Consider the following 12,523-nt stretch of genomic DNA (forward strand, 5'->3'; position numbering starts at 1 on the left):
AGAGGCCCTAAGAATGCCAGAGATTCTCCTGTCCCCGTAAGTAATGTTAGTAATTGAGCGTTCAATTTATATATTGACGGTATAATATATATTTATACAATAATATCGGTTATGAGATCATCACAAATAAGTTGTTAACCTAATAAATGTACACACATGATTTTCTTGAACTCTAGGTCTTGGCACTTCTTCCAATTGGATTTGCGGTTTTCATGGTTCACTTGGCTACTATCGCAATCACCGGCACCGGAATCAACCCTGCTAGAAGTCTTGCAACTGCAGGGGCGGATCTACCTTATGAGGTAGGGGTACCACGACACCCGCTCGCTTCGCTAAAATTCTTACTATGTACATAATATCTCTGTGGAGAAACGTATATATGGATAGAGTGGCACCCAGAAGTCACAAAGTGGAAGCGTGTGCCATTGGTTCAGCCTTCCCTTTGAAGGCTTTCTTTGGCCTCATGAATGCAAGTTTGATTCCCTGTTGGAGCAGCTCCGTTGATTTTTCATTTTTTCTACTTATTAAGATTTCCTTTGTTTTCAGTTGAGCCCTAGGGCCTCACCTCTTTTCCTTCTTTTTCGGCTCTTTCTCTCCTTTTCTTCTTTTTATTACTTGTTAAGTCTTTCTTCTTCATTTTTTTAACTTTCAGTCCTCATTTTGTTTCTATCATTATACCTTACTTTATGAACAATTATTTTCTATAGGTAATTGGAATTGATTTTAATTAGCATATAATTTTTTTTTTAATGAAACGATATTAATTTATATATTGGAATATAATTTGAGCAATATCTTCTACTGGGTTTTGAAAAAAATTAAATGGCTTGATTGATAGTAGTTTTGAGTCGAATATCATAGGTTGAATGTTGAAGGTTTTTCTTTGAAAATAATTGTTATATAACTCAACAATTAAGATGGAAAAATAAACAAGAACAATACAAGTAAATTAATCTAGTCAAACAAAGAATATATAGTGTAGTTAAGCTACTCTTTAAGCAAATATTTATATTGAAGGCGCTCTTTCATGAAATGTTATTTTTCTTTTGCATTTTTATTTAGAATGTGTTTAAATTAAGCGTTAAAAATTTGAACTAAAATAACTTATTTGCTTTGTGAATGAAATGCCTATTCAAATTAACCAAAAACTAAACGAACCGACCCAGTATTCATAATCTGTCTTTGTAGCTACTGACATATATACTGTATGCATAACATGGTGGTACCCGCAACCTTCGAATCCTGAATTCGCCTCTGTGCAATTGCAGTCATTTACAATAAACACGAAGCATGGAATAACCTTGTTCACTACTAAAAAATGACAGTTTTCCGACCGTCAATTTGCGGCTGAAAAAATTTAGTTGGAGTTTCCGATTGAAACGGTTGAAAATTTGCTAAAAAATATATTTACTACTTTTTAATAATTTTAAGATTGACACTGCGACTGAGCCCGTCGAAAAAATTGACGGATAAAACCGCAAAAGTTTTTTGCGAGGTTTCCGACCGTTTTGTCGGAAAATAAAAAAATTAAAATTAAAAATTGGAACCGATTTGCAATTAATTGCCGCCTGACACGTTTGACTTCGTTGACCCGCTTGTGCGATTGCTTTCCCCCGAAAATATTTTATTTGGCCTCTTTCACTATTTGTTTTTTCCTTTCCTCCCAACTCCTCCCCCATCCCACCCCACGGTGGAACCCTCCACGGCAGGTGCCATTGCAGACAAAGGTAATGCAATTCTTGCTCTCCTTCTCTTTATCCCTCGTCCTCTCCTCTTCTTCTCATTTTCCTATTTCAATTTTTTTAGTAGCGGGCAACAGTGGTGTGTAGCAGCAACGGCGGCGGTGGACTCCGGCGACATTGTCTTCCTCTACATTCAGTGGCGGTATTGTAGTGGTCCGATTGCAAGGTTAGTAAAAAATTTATTAAATTTATTAAATTTATTCAAGTATTTAGAAATTTATGATAGAAAATAGATTGATTTTCAATTTTATATTTCTCGTAGTATATTTAATGATTTATTTGTTTTGAAATCATAAAATTGATTAGTTGGGTTAAAAATTATGTATTTTTCATAGCACATTTAAATTTTGTATTTCTCATAAATATTTTGTAGTTCTAATAGCACACCTAAAAGTTGCTTAGTTGGGTTAAAAATTTAAAACTCGTCGATTGTAGTTGGAATCAAGATTGGGAGCAACCTTATAGACTTTAAGTTTTCCTTTTACCTCTCTTCCTCTTAGTAAAAATATTCATAAATGATAGTAATAAAAAAAAAATAGTTGGTGCAATTTGACGAAGCACGATCTAATGAATCACAATCACTTTAGTAAAAAAGATTTCCGAGAATATGACAAGAGGATAAGTAACACTAAGCTAATATTTCTACTTTTATACCTATACAAATAGAAGCCTTAGAAATTAAATTATTTAAAATTGGATTCTTAAAAATTAGCTTATTGTGTAATGCTATTTAACCTTTCAAAATAAGAACCTTTAAATGAAATAATATTTAATATTTTTGTGTAGATGGAATTTGGGCATCGTAGATAGATGTATAATAGGAATCATCTGAATTGTACGGGCTTGCGGGATAAATTTATAGAAGGGGTTGCTGGCTTGATGTAAGACCCGACCGGTCGTTTCGAGCACTTGTACTTCGCTCAATAGTTTGAGGGCATGAGTAGCTCCGTATGATGTATTATGACTTATGTGAATCGTCGGTTTTGGTTTTCAGGTTATTCGAAATCGATTTGAAAGAATGAATTTCATCATTTAAGCTTTAAGTTGGAAGAGTTGACCAAGTTTGACTTTTGTGAATTTCATCATTTTAGTGTTGTTGGATGTGATTTGAAGACTCGACTAAGTTCGTATGATGTATTAGGGCTTGTTGGTATATTTGGTTGAGGTCCCGAGGGGCTCGAACGTGTTTCAGATGGTATTCGGATTATTTCCCTTCATTTTGGCACTGCTGGTAGCTGCTGTTTTTTGGTGTTTCAAACCTTTTTCGCGATCACGAAAACCCTCTTGGATAAATTTGAGGATTTGAGGGTCGAATTGTCATCGAAATTTAGTCATTTTGGTATGGCTAGACTCGTGGTTGAATGCGCATTCATATTTCGTAACTTTCGCCGGATTTCAAGACGTGGGCCCCACGAGCGATTTTTTTAGTTAATTTCGGATTTTTATTGAAAATATAGTATTTTCTTATGGAATTGATTCTATAATTTTTGTTGACTGTATCGAATTAATTATGACTAGATTCGAGTCGATCGGAGTTAGAAAATCGAGGAAAATGCATACTACTTGATTAAATTGGAGCAAGTCGAGGTAGGTGACTTGTCTAACCTTGTGTGGGGGAAATTCCCCTAGGATTGGTATTGATGTAATAATTGTAATGTGTTGCAAGTCGTGTACACGAGGTGACGAGTGTATACACGGGCTAAATGTGGAAGATTATATTTTTAAATTGTGTAGATTACTGTTGTATATTAATTAAATTATTTTATTTTGTTATATTCTCCATCATTGATCTGATTTATATACTTTAAATTTGCTTGACTTTCTCTTGCTAATTGTTTTTACCTATTTAGCTGAAACTTAGTTTCTTTTATTCTGTGCATTATTTGAAGGTGGAATTTCTTTAATTTAAATATTATTAATATGAAGTATTTGATATTTTAAATTTGGAACTGAGGCAACGTATCAAAAAATATTTTCTTTAAAATTAAATGTGAAGGCTCCCGCGGTGATATAAGAAAATGAGATATTATAAATTTTATTTATGATTTAGGACTACGAGGCGGTACCTCGGGAGTGCCGTTATTGATATTGATTTATGGCCGCAGTTGCCTTTGATTATTGTTGTGATTTTCTTAAAGTTGAAAAGAATTCTGTTTTGTTTCCTTGAGGTATTATTTGCCGTTATTTTGCATAGTTAATTGGTGACATACTACTTACTTGATTCATTTCCATTCTCATTTCATTTTATTATATTGTTAAACATTTTACCTTGTCTTTTATTAATCCAGTAGGGCCTGACCTGACCTCGTCACTACTCTACCAAGGTTAGGCTTGAAACTTATTGGGTACCGCTGTGGTGTACTTATACTACGCTTCTGTACATCTTTTTGTGCAGATCCAGGTACATCCTGCCAGTCCAAACATCAGTAAGCTACCTGTGTACGGAGATTTCGAGGTATATCTGCCAGCGTCCGCAGACTCTAGAGTCCCCTTCTATCATTATTATGTTGCTTCCTTATTTTTCTTAGACCCTGATATATATAGATACATTGAGGATAAATTCTTAGAGGCTTGTGACTTATTTCTACCAGGTTTTGGGAGTTGTAATTATGTGAATTGTAGATTTATTTATTTCATATTTCAATTGTTATTCCGCATTGATAGGCTTACCTAGTCTTAGAGACTAGGTGCCATCACAACATCCTACGAAGGAAATTTGGGGTCGTGACAAGTTGGTATCAGAGCTCTAGGTTCATAGGTGTTATGAGTCATAAGTAGGTTTAGTAGAGTCTCGCGGATCGGTACGGAGACGTCTGTACTTATCTTCGAGAGGCTATGGAACTGTTAGAAAATATTCACTTCTTTGATTCCTTATCGTGTGCATTTGTTGACTTCAAAATTTTAAACCGTTGTCTTTCTATTGTCTCACAGATGGTGAGGACACGCACAACTGGATCCGATGATCAAACACCCATGCACCCTGTTGGATCCGCAAGAGGCCGGGGCAGAGGCCGTGCCAAAGGCCGAGGAAGACCACATGGTGCGGCCAGAGCACCTGCTCGAGCTGCTGCAGCAGAGCCACAAGTAGCTCCAGTTAGAGAACGGGCACCTGAGACGCCTGTTACTACTCCTGCACTTCAGGAGACCCTTGCCCAGGTTTTGAGCATGTTTGGCACTCTAGCTCAGGCAGGGTTGATTCCACTTGTTCTTGCCACATCTCAGGCCGTGAGAGGAGCACAGACTCCCGCCGCCCCTACTCCCGAGCCACATGCCCAAGTTGCCAATGCCCCAGATGCTATACCAGTTCAGCCCGAGGTTAGGGCAGCAGTTTTAGAGGGGGAGCAGCTCAGGCTCGAGAGGTACAAAAAGTACCGCCCTCCCATATTCAGTGGTTTAGCTTCAGAGGATGCTCAGGGTTTTCTGGAGGAATGTCACCGTATCCTTCGTACTATAGGTATTGTGGATTCCAGTGGGGTTTCTTTCACGGCATTCTAGCTCAGAGGAGCAGCCTACCAGTGGTGGCGGACATATGAGTTGGATAGTTCGGTTGAGGCAACTTCACTTACTTGGACTCAATTTTCTGATATGTTCATGAGGAAATATGTTCCTCAGAGTCTTAGAGATGCATGGCGCGCAGAGTTTGAGCAGCTGCGCCAGGCTTCTATGACCATGTCGGAATATGCGGTCCGATCCAGTGATTTGGCTAGGCATGCACCAGCCTTAGTTACTACCGTTCGAGAGCGGGTTCGCAGATTTATTGAGGGTCTCCACCCTAGTATCAGATTCAGTATGGCCTGAGAGCTAGAGATGGACATCACATACCAACACGTGGTGTCAATTGCTAGGAGATTGGAAGGTATGCGGATACGGGAGAGGGAAGAGAGGGAAGCTAAGAGACCCCGAGATTATGGCACGTATAATAATTCTCGTGCCCCAGCTGCAACCCGTCATGGTAGAGGTTATGTGTGCCGTCCTATTCATTCAGCACTTCCAGCTTCCAGTGGTATTCCGGATACTCCCAGACCTCATGTTCCATATTATGCACCGCCAGTGTTTTCTGTACCTCCTGTACGGGGTGCCTTCAGCGGGCAGTCTAGTCGATCAGGCCCGAGCCAGTCCCAGCAGCCACATCCTCCGAGGGTTTATTTTGAGTGTGGTGACACTCGTCATATCATGAGGGATTGCCCCAGACTTAGGAGGGGTGCACCTCCACAGGTTTCTCAGGCCCCACCTATTCCACAGGGCCCTCAGGCTTCTCAGGCCATGATTACTGCACTAGCTGCCACTCCACATGCACAACCAACTAGAGGTGGAGGTCGGACAGGTAGAGGTCAGACAGGAGGGGGAGGCCAGGCCAGATATTATGCCCTTCCTGCTGTGACAGAGGTCGTTACATCCGATTCTATTATCACAGGTATTATTCCGGTATGTCATAGAGATGCATCAGTCTTATTTGATCCAAGCTTCACTTATTCTTATGTGTCATCTTATTTTGCCCCGTATTTGGGCGTATCCCGTAATTCCTTGAGTTCTTCTGTTTACGTATCTACACCCGTTGGTGAATCTGTTATTATGGATCATGTGTATCGGTCGTGTTTAATTGTTATCAGTAGTTTTGAGACCAGAGCTGATTTATTATTGCTCAATATGATGGATTTCGATATTATTTTGGGCATAGACTGGTTGTCGCCGTATCACACTATCCTTGATTGTTACGCCAAGACGGTGACATTGGCTATGCCAGGTATACCGCAGATAGAGTGGAGAGGTACCTTGGATCATGTTCCTAGCAGGGTTGTTTCATTTCTTAAGGCTCAATGAATGGTTGAGAAGGGGTGTGATGCGTATCTGGCCTATGTGAGAGATGTTAGTGTTGATACTCCTACCGTGGAGTCAGTTCCTATAGTAAGGGATTTTCCTGATGTATTTCCAGTGGATCTTCCGGGTATGCCACCCGACAGGGATATTGACTTTGGCATTGATTTATTACTGGGCACTCAGCTCATTTCTATTCCACCATATCGTATGGCCCCAACAGAGTTGAAAGAATTAAAAGAATAGTTACAAGAGTTGCTTGATAAGGGCTTCATTCGGCCCAGTGTATCACCTTGGGGTGCTCCTGTCTTATTTATGAAGAATAAGGATGGTTCTATGCGGATGTGTATTAATTACCGCCAGCTGAACAAGGTTACAATGAAGAACATGTATCCATTGCCATGTATTGATGACCTATTTGATCAGCTTCAGGGTGCCAGAGTATTCTCTAAGATCGACTTGCGTTCAGGCTATCATCAGTTGAAGATTCGGGAACCAGATATCCCGAAGACTGCTTTTAGGACTTGGTATGGTCATTATGAGTTCCTTGTAATGTCATTTGGGCTAACCAACACCCCAGCAACATTTATGCACTTAATGAATAGTGTATTTTATCCCTATCTTGATTCTTTCGTCATTGTGTTTATTGATGACATTCTGATGTATTCCCGGAGTTGGGAAGATCATGAGCAGTACCTGAGGATTGTGCTTCAGACTTTGAGAGAAAAGAAGTTATATGCCAAATTTTCAAAGTATGAATTCTGGCTTGATTCAGTGGGATTTTTGGGCCATATAGTTTCGTGCGAGGGGATCAAGGTAGATCCAAAGAAGATTGAGGCAGTGCAGAGTTGGTTCAGACCGTCCTCAGCTACAAAGATCCGAAGTTTCCTTGGTTTGGCAGGGTATTATCGCCGATTTGTAGCGAGTTTCTCTTCTATTGCTGCACCTATGACCAAATTGACCCAGAAGGGTGCTCCGTTCAGGTGGACCGAGGAATGTGAGGAGAGCTTCCAAAAGCTCAAGACAGCTTTGACTACAACCCCAGTGTTGGTATTACCTACAGGTTCAGGGTCTTATACTGTGTATTGTGATGCATCGCGTATTGGTCTCGGCGCAGTGTTGATGCAAGACGGTAGGGTGATTGCCTACGCGTCCAGACAATTAAAGGTACATGAGAAGAATTATCTGGTCCATGACCTTGAGTTAGCAGCTATTGTTCATGCCTTGAAGATTTGGCGGCATTATTTGTACGGTGTCTATTGTGAGGTCTACACCGATCATCGGAGTTTACAATATCTATTTAAACAGAAGGATCTTAATTTGCGACAGCGGAGATGGTTGCAGTTGCTTAAGGATTATGATATCACCATTCTCTATCATCCCGGGAAAATCAATGTAGTGGCTGATGCCTTGAGTCGTAATGCGGAGAGTTTGGGCAGCTTAGCATAGTCGGTAACAGAGAGGCCTTTAGCCTTGGATGTTCAGGCCTTGGCCAACCAGTTTGTCAGGTTGGATATTTCCGAGCCGAGCCGAGTTTTGGCTTGTGTGGTTTCTCAGTTTTCTCTTTATGATCGTATCAGAGAGCGTCAGTACGATGACCCCCATCTGCTTGTCCTTAAGGACACAGTTCAGCACGGTGATGCCAAGGAAGTCACTATTGGAGATGACGGTGTATTACGGATGTAGGGTAGGCTATGTGTGCCTAATGTAGATGGTTTGCGTGAGTTGATTCTCTAAGAAGCTCACAGTTCACGGTACTCCATTCATCCGGGTGCTACAAAGATGTATCAGGACCTGAGACATCACTATTGGTGGAGGCGGATGAAGAAAGACATAATGGAGTATGCAAGTCGGTGTCTCAATTGTCAGCAGGTAAAATATGAGCATCAGTAGCTAGGTGGATTGCTTCAGAAGTTAGAAATTCCGGAGTGAAAATGGGAGCGGATCACTATGGATTTCGTTGTTGGGCTTCCACGGACTCAGCGGAAGTTTGATGCCGTTTGGGTAATTGTGGATAGGCTGACCAAGTCATCTCATTTCATTCCTGTGATGACTACCTATTCTTCCGTGCAGTTGGCTCAAGTCTATATTCGCGAGATTGTCAGACTTCATGGCGTACTGGTATCTATCATCTCTGACCGGGGTACACAGTTTGCCTCACGGTTTTGGAGGGCTGTACAGCGAGAGTTGGGTACTCGTGTGGAGTTGAGTACATCATTTCACCCTCAGACAGACGGGCAATCCGAACGCACTATTCAGATATTGGAGGATATGCTTCGTACGTGTGTGATAGATTTTGGGGGTGCTTGGGATCAGTTCTTGCCACTTGCGGAGTTTGCTTACAACAACAGCTACTAGTCGAGCATTCAGATGGCTTTGTATGAGGCCTTGTATAGTAGGTGGTGCCGGTCTCCAGTGGGTTGGTTTGAATCGGGCGAGGCTAGGCGTACAGACTTGTTTAAGGATGCTTTGGATAAAGTTAAATTGATTCAGGATCGACTTCGTACAGCCCAATCTAGACAGAAGAGTTATGCGGATTGGAAGGTTCGTGATATTGCATTCATGGTTGGTGAGTGGGTCTTGCTCCGAGTTTCGCCTATGAAGGGTGTTATAAGGTTCGGAAAGAAGGACAAGTTGAGCCCTAGGTATATTGGGCCTTTTGAGATTCTTGAAAGAGTTGGAGAGGTGGCTTACAGACTTGCACTACCACCTAGTCTCTCTGCAGTTCATACGGTATTCCATGTTTCTATGCTCCGAAAGTATTACGGCGATCCGTCTCATGTGTTAGACTTCAGTTCAGTTTAGTTGGACAAGGATCTATCTTATGTCGAGGAACCAATGGCTATTTTGGACAGACAGGTTCGAAAGCTGAGGTCAAAAGACATTGCTTCCGTGAAGGTTCACTGGAGGGGTCATCCGGTCGAGAAGGCGACTTGGGAGACCGATCAGGATATGCGTAGCCGTTATCCTCATCTTTTCACCACTTCAGGTATGTCTCTATGCTCGTTCGAGGACGAACGATTGTTTTAAGAGGGGTAGGATGTAACAACTCGGCCAATCATTTTAAAGGTTATAGCCTCATTCCCCTATTTACTGCTCATTATGTGCTCTATAACTATTATGTGACTTGCCGGGGTAGTCGATTCAGGTCCGGTAAGGTTTTGGAATGAATTGGAACACTTAGTTCCAAGATTTAAAGCTTAAGTTCAAATAGTGACCGAATGTTGACTTATGTGCAAACACCCCCCGGAATAAAATTTTGATGATTCCAACAACTCCGTATGGTAATTTTGGGCTTAGGAATATGTTCGGAATTTTATTTGGAAGTCCGTAGTTAAATTAGGTTTGAAATGGCTAAAATAAGAATTTAAGTTTGGAAGTTTGACCGGGGAGTTGACTTTTTTGATATCGGGATCAGAATCCAGTTATGAAAATTTTCATAGCTCCGTTATGTTATTTATGACTTGTGTGCAAAATTTGAGGTCAATCGGACTTGATTTGATAGGTTTCAGCATCGAATGTAGAAGTTAGAAATTCTTAAGTTTCATTAGGCTTGAATTGGGGTGTGAATTATGATTTTAGTGTTGTTGGATGTGATTTGAAAACTCGACTAAGTTCGTATGATGTATTAGGACTTGTTGGTATATTTAGTTGAGGTCCCGAGGAGCTCGGGCGTGTTTCAGATGGTATTCAGATTATTTCCCTTCATTTTGGCACTGCTGGTAGCTGTTGTTTGCTGGTGTTTCAAACCTTCTTCGCGCATAGGCTTAGTTGAGGTAGTGTTGATTTTGTTCTTCGCGATCGCGTGAGGTCAACCGCAATCGTGATCGCATGGATGAGTTCGTGATCGCATAGAGCAAATGTCTGGGCAGAGAGATTAAGTTCTGAAAATGGGACTTAGCCCCATTTTCCATTTTTGACGGATTGGAGCTCGAGAAGAGGCGATTTTTGGGAGATTTTCAGAGAAAACATCGGGGTAAGTATTCTTAACTCAATTTTGGTTAGATTACCCGAATCCATCACTGTTTTTAACATTTAATTGGTAATTTAAGTTGAAAAAATTTGAAAACCCTTTTGGATAGATTTGAGGATTTGAGGGTCGAATTGTTATCGAAATTTAGTCATTTTGGTATGGTTAGACTCGTAGTTGAATGGACGTTCATATTTCGTACCTTTCGCCGGATTCCAAGACGTGGGCCCCATGGGCGATTTATTTTTAGTTAATTTCGGATTTTTATTGAAAAATGTAGTATTTTCTTATTGAATTGATTCTATAATTTTTGTTGACTGTATCAAATTAATTATGACTAGATTCGAGTCGATCGGAGTCGGAAAATCGAGGAAAGGCATACTACTTGATTAAATTGGAGCAAGTCGAGGTAAGTGACTTGTCTAACCTTGTGTGGGGGAAATTCTCCTAGGATTGGTATTGATGTGATAATTGTAATGTGTTGAAAGTCGTGTACACGAGGTCACGAGTGTGTACACGGGCTAAATATGGAAGATTATGTTTTTAAATTGTGTAGATCACTGTTGCATATTAATTAAATTATTTTATTTTGTTATATTCTCCATCATTGATCTGATTTATATACTTTAAATTTGCTTGACTTTCTCCTGCTAATTGTTTTTACATGTTTAGCAAAAACTTGGTTTCTTTTATTCCGTGCATTATTTGAAGGTGAAATTTCTTTAATTTAAATATTATTAATATGAAGTATTTCATATTTTAAATTTGGAACTGAGGCAACGTATTAAAAAAATATTATTTTTGTTGAGTTATTTATTCCCGAATATTTTGTGAGATTTTGTACTCATTGCAACTGAGCCGTGAGCTCCATGTTTTGGAAAGTATTGTTGATGTTATTTATTTTGGCAAATTGAATTATTTGGGTACTTGAGGTGCAAATTGTGATATATTGTGATATTGATACGCATGCAGTGGTATAAGGTCTGGGTATTGAAACGTATGCGGTGAGATAAGGGTGGCTTGCTACGCGTGGCTAGTAGGGAAACTACTAGAAGTCATGCGGTGTGATAAGGGTGGCTAAAACGCGGGATGCTATTTCGGGAAAAAAATATATTTTCTTTAAAATTAAATGTGAAGCTTCCCGTGGTGATATAAGAAAATGATATATTGTGAATTTTATTTATGATTTGGGACTACGGGGCGGTACCTCGGGAGTGCCCTTGTTGATATTGATTTATGGTCGCAGTTGCCATTGATTATTGTTGTGATTTTCTTAAAGTTGAAAAGAATTCTGTTTTGTTTCCACGAGGTATTATTTGCCATTATTTTGCATAGTTAATTGGTGATATACTACTTACTTGATTCATTTCTGTTGTCATTTCATTTTATTATATTGTTAAACATTTCACCTTCTCTTTTATTATTCCAATATGGCATGACCTGACCTCGTCACTACTTACCGAGGTTAGGTTTGGCACTTACTGGGTACCGCAGTGGTATACTCATACTACGCTTCTGCATATCTTTTTGTGCAGATCTAGGTACATCCTACCAGTCCAGACATCAGTGAGCTACCTGTGTACGGAGACTTCGAGGTATATCTGCCAGCGTTCGCAGACTCCGGAGTCCCCTTCTATCATTATTATGTTGCTTCCTTATTTTCCTTAGACCCTGATATATATATCGATACATTGAAGATAAATTCTTAGAAGATTGTGACTTATTTCTACCGGGTTTTGGGAGTTGTAATTATGTGAATTGCAGATTTATTTATTTCATATTTCAATTGTTATTACGCATTGATAGGCTTACCTAGTCTTAGAGACTAGGTGTCATCACGACATCCTACAGAGGGAATTTGGGGTCATGCCAGTTAGATTCATGGCTCTTGGTTCTACCATGTATGATGGGTTCATAGCATTGTGGTTGTGGTGGTACTTGTTGAGTTTGCGGGGCGGTTCTCTCATTTGAGTCATTTTCTATTTTGGGTACACTT

The 12,523-nt window shown here is 40.0% G+C and overlaps 1 protein-coding gene across 2 annotated transcripts; it reads left to right on the forward strand.

The window, feature by feature from the left end:
• Positions 1 to 1,518: 1,518 nt before the first annotated feature.
• LOC138891471 (uncharacterized) lies at positions 1,519 to 12,322 on the forward strand. 2 transcript variants are annotated; one of them, XM_070174767.1, is made up of 6 exons: positions 1,519 to 1,727; positions 1,807 to 1,908; positions 4,138 to 4,197; positions 4,674 to 6,156; positions 10,869 to 10,936; positions 12,063 to 12,322. In XM_070174767.1, exons 4-6 carry the CDS (start codon positions 5,550 to 5,552, stop codon positions 12,066 to 12,068), a joined length of 681 nt encoding a protein of 226 aa, XP_070030868.1. In that variant the 5' UTR covers positions 1,519 to 1,727; positions 1,807 to 1,908; positions 4,138 to 4,197; positions 4,674 to 5,549; the 3' UTR covers positions 12,069 to 12,322. The 2 variants fall into 2 exon arrangements, 1 of the variants encoding a protein (XP_070030868.1); XR_011407737.1 differs by lacking the exons at positions 4,138 to 4,197; positions 4,674 to 6,156; positions 10,869 to 10,936; positions 12,063 to 12,322 and adding an exon at positions 2,737 to 3,475 and having other exon boundaries at positions 1,570 to 1,727.
• The last annotated feature ends 201 nt before the right edge of the window (positions 12,323 to 12,523 follow it).

Source organism: Nicotiana tomentosiformis, chromosome 5, assembly GCF_000390325.3.
Source record: "Nicotiana tomentosiformis chromosome 5, ASM39032v3, whole genome shotgun sequence".
In the NCBI taxonomy this organism is placed as follows: domain Eukaryota; kingdom Viridiplantae; phylum Streptophyta; class Magnoliopsida; order Solanales; family Solanaceae; genus Nicotiana; species Nicotiana tomentosiformis.

What these genes read in the sequence shown, in the direction of transcription:
- LOC138891471 (XM_070174767.1), top strand. Translation starts at nt 5,550, where the DNA reads ATGGACATCACATACCAACACGTGGTGTCAATTGCTAGGAGATTGGAA. An exon ending in ATCCGATTCTATTATCACAG is followed by an intron (nt 6,157 to 10,868) that starts GTATTATTCCGG and finishes AATTATGACTAG; the next exon opens with ATTCGAGTCGATCGGAGTCG.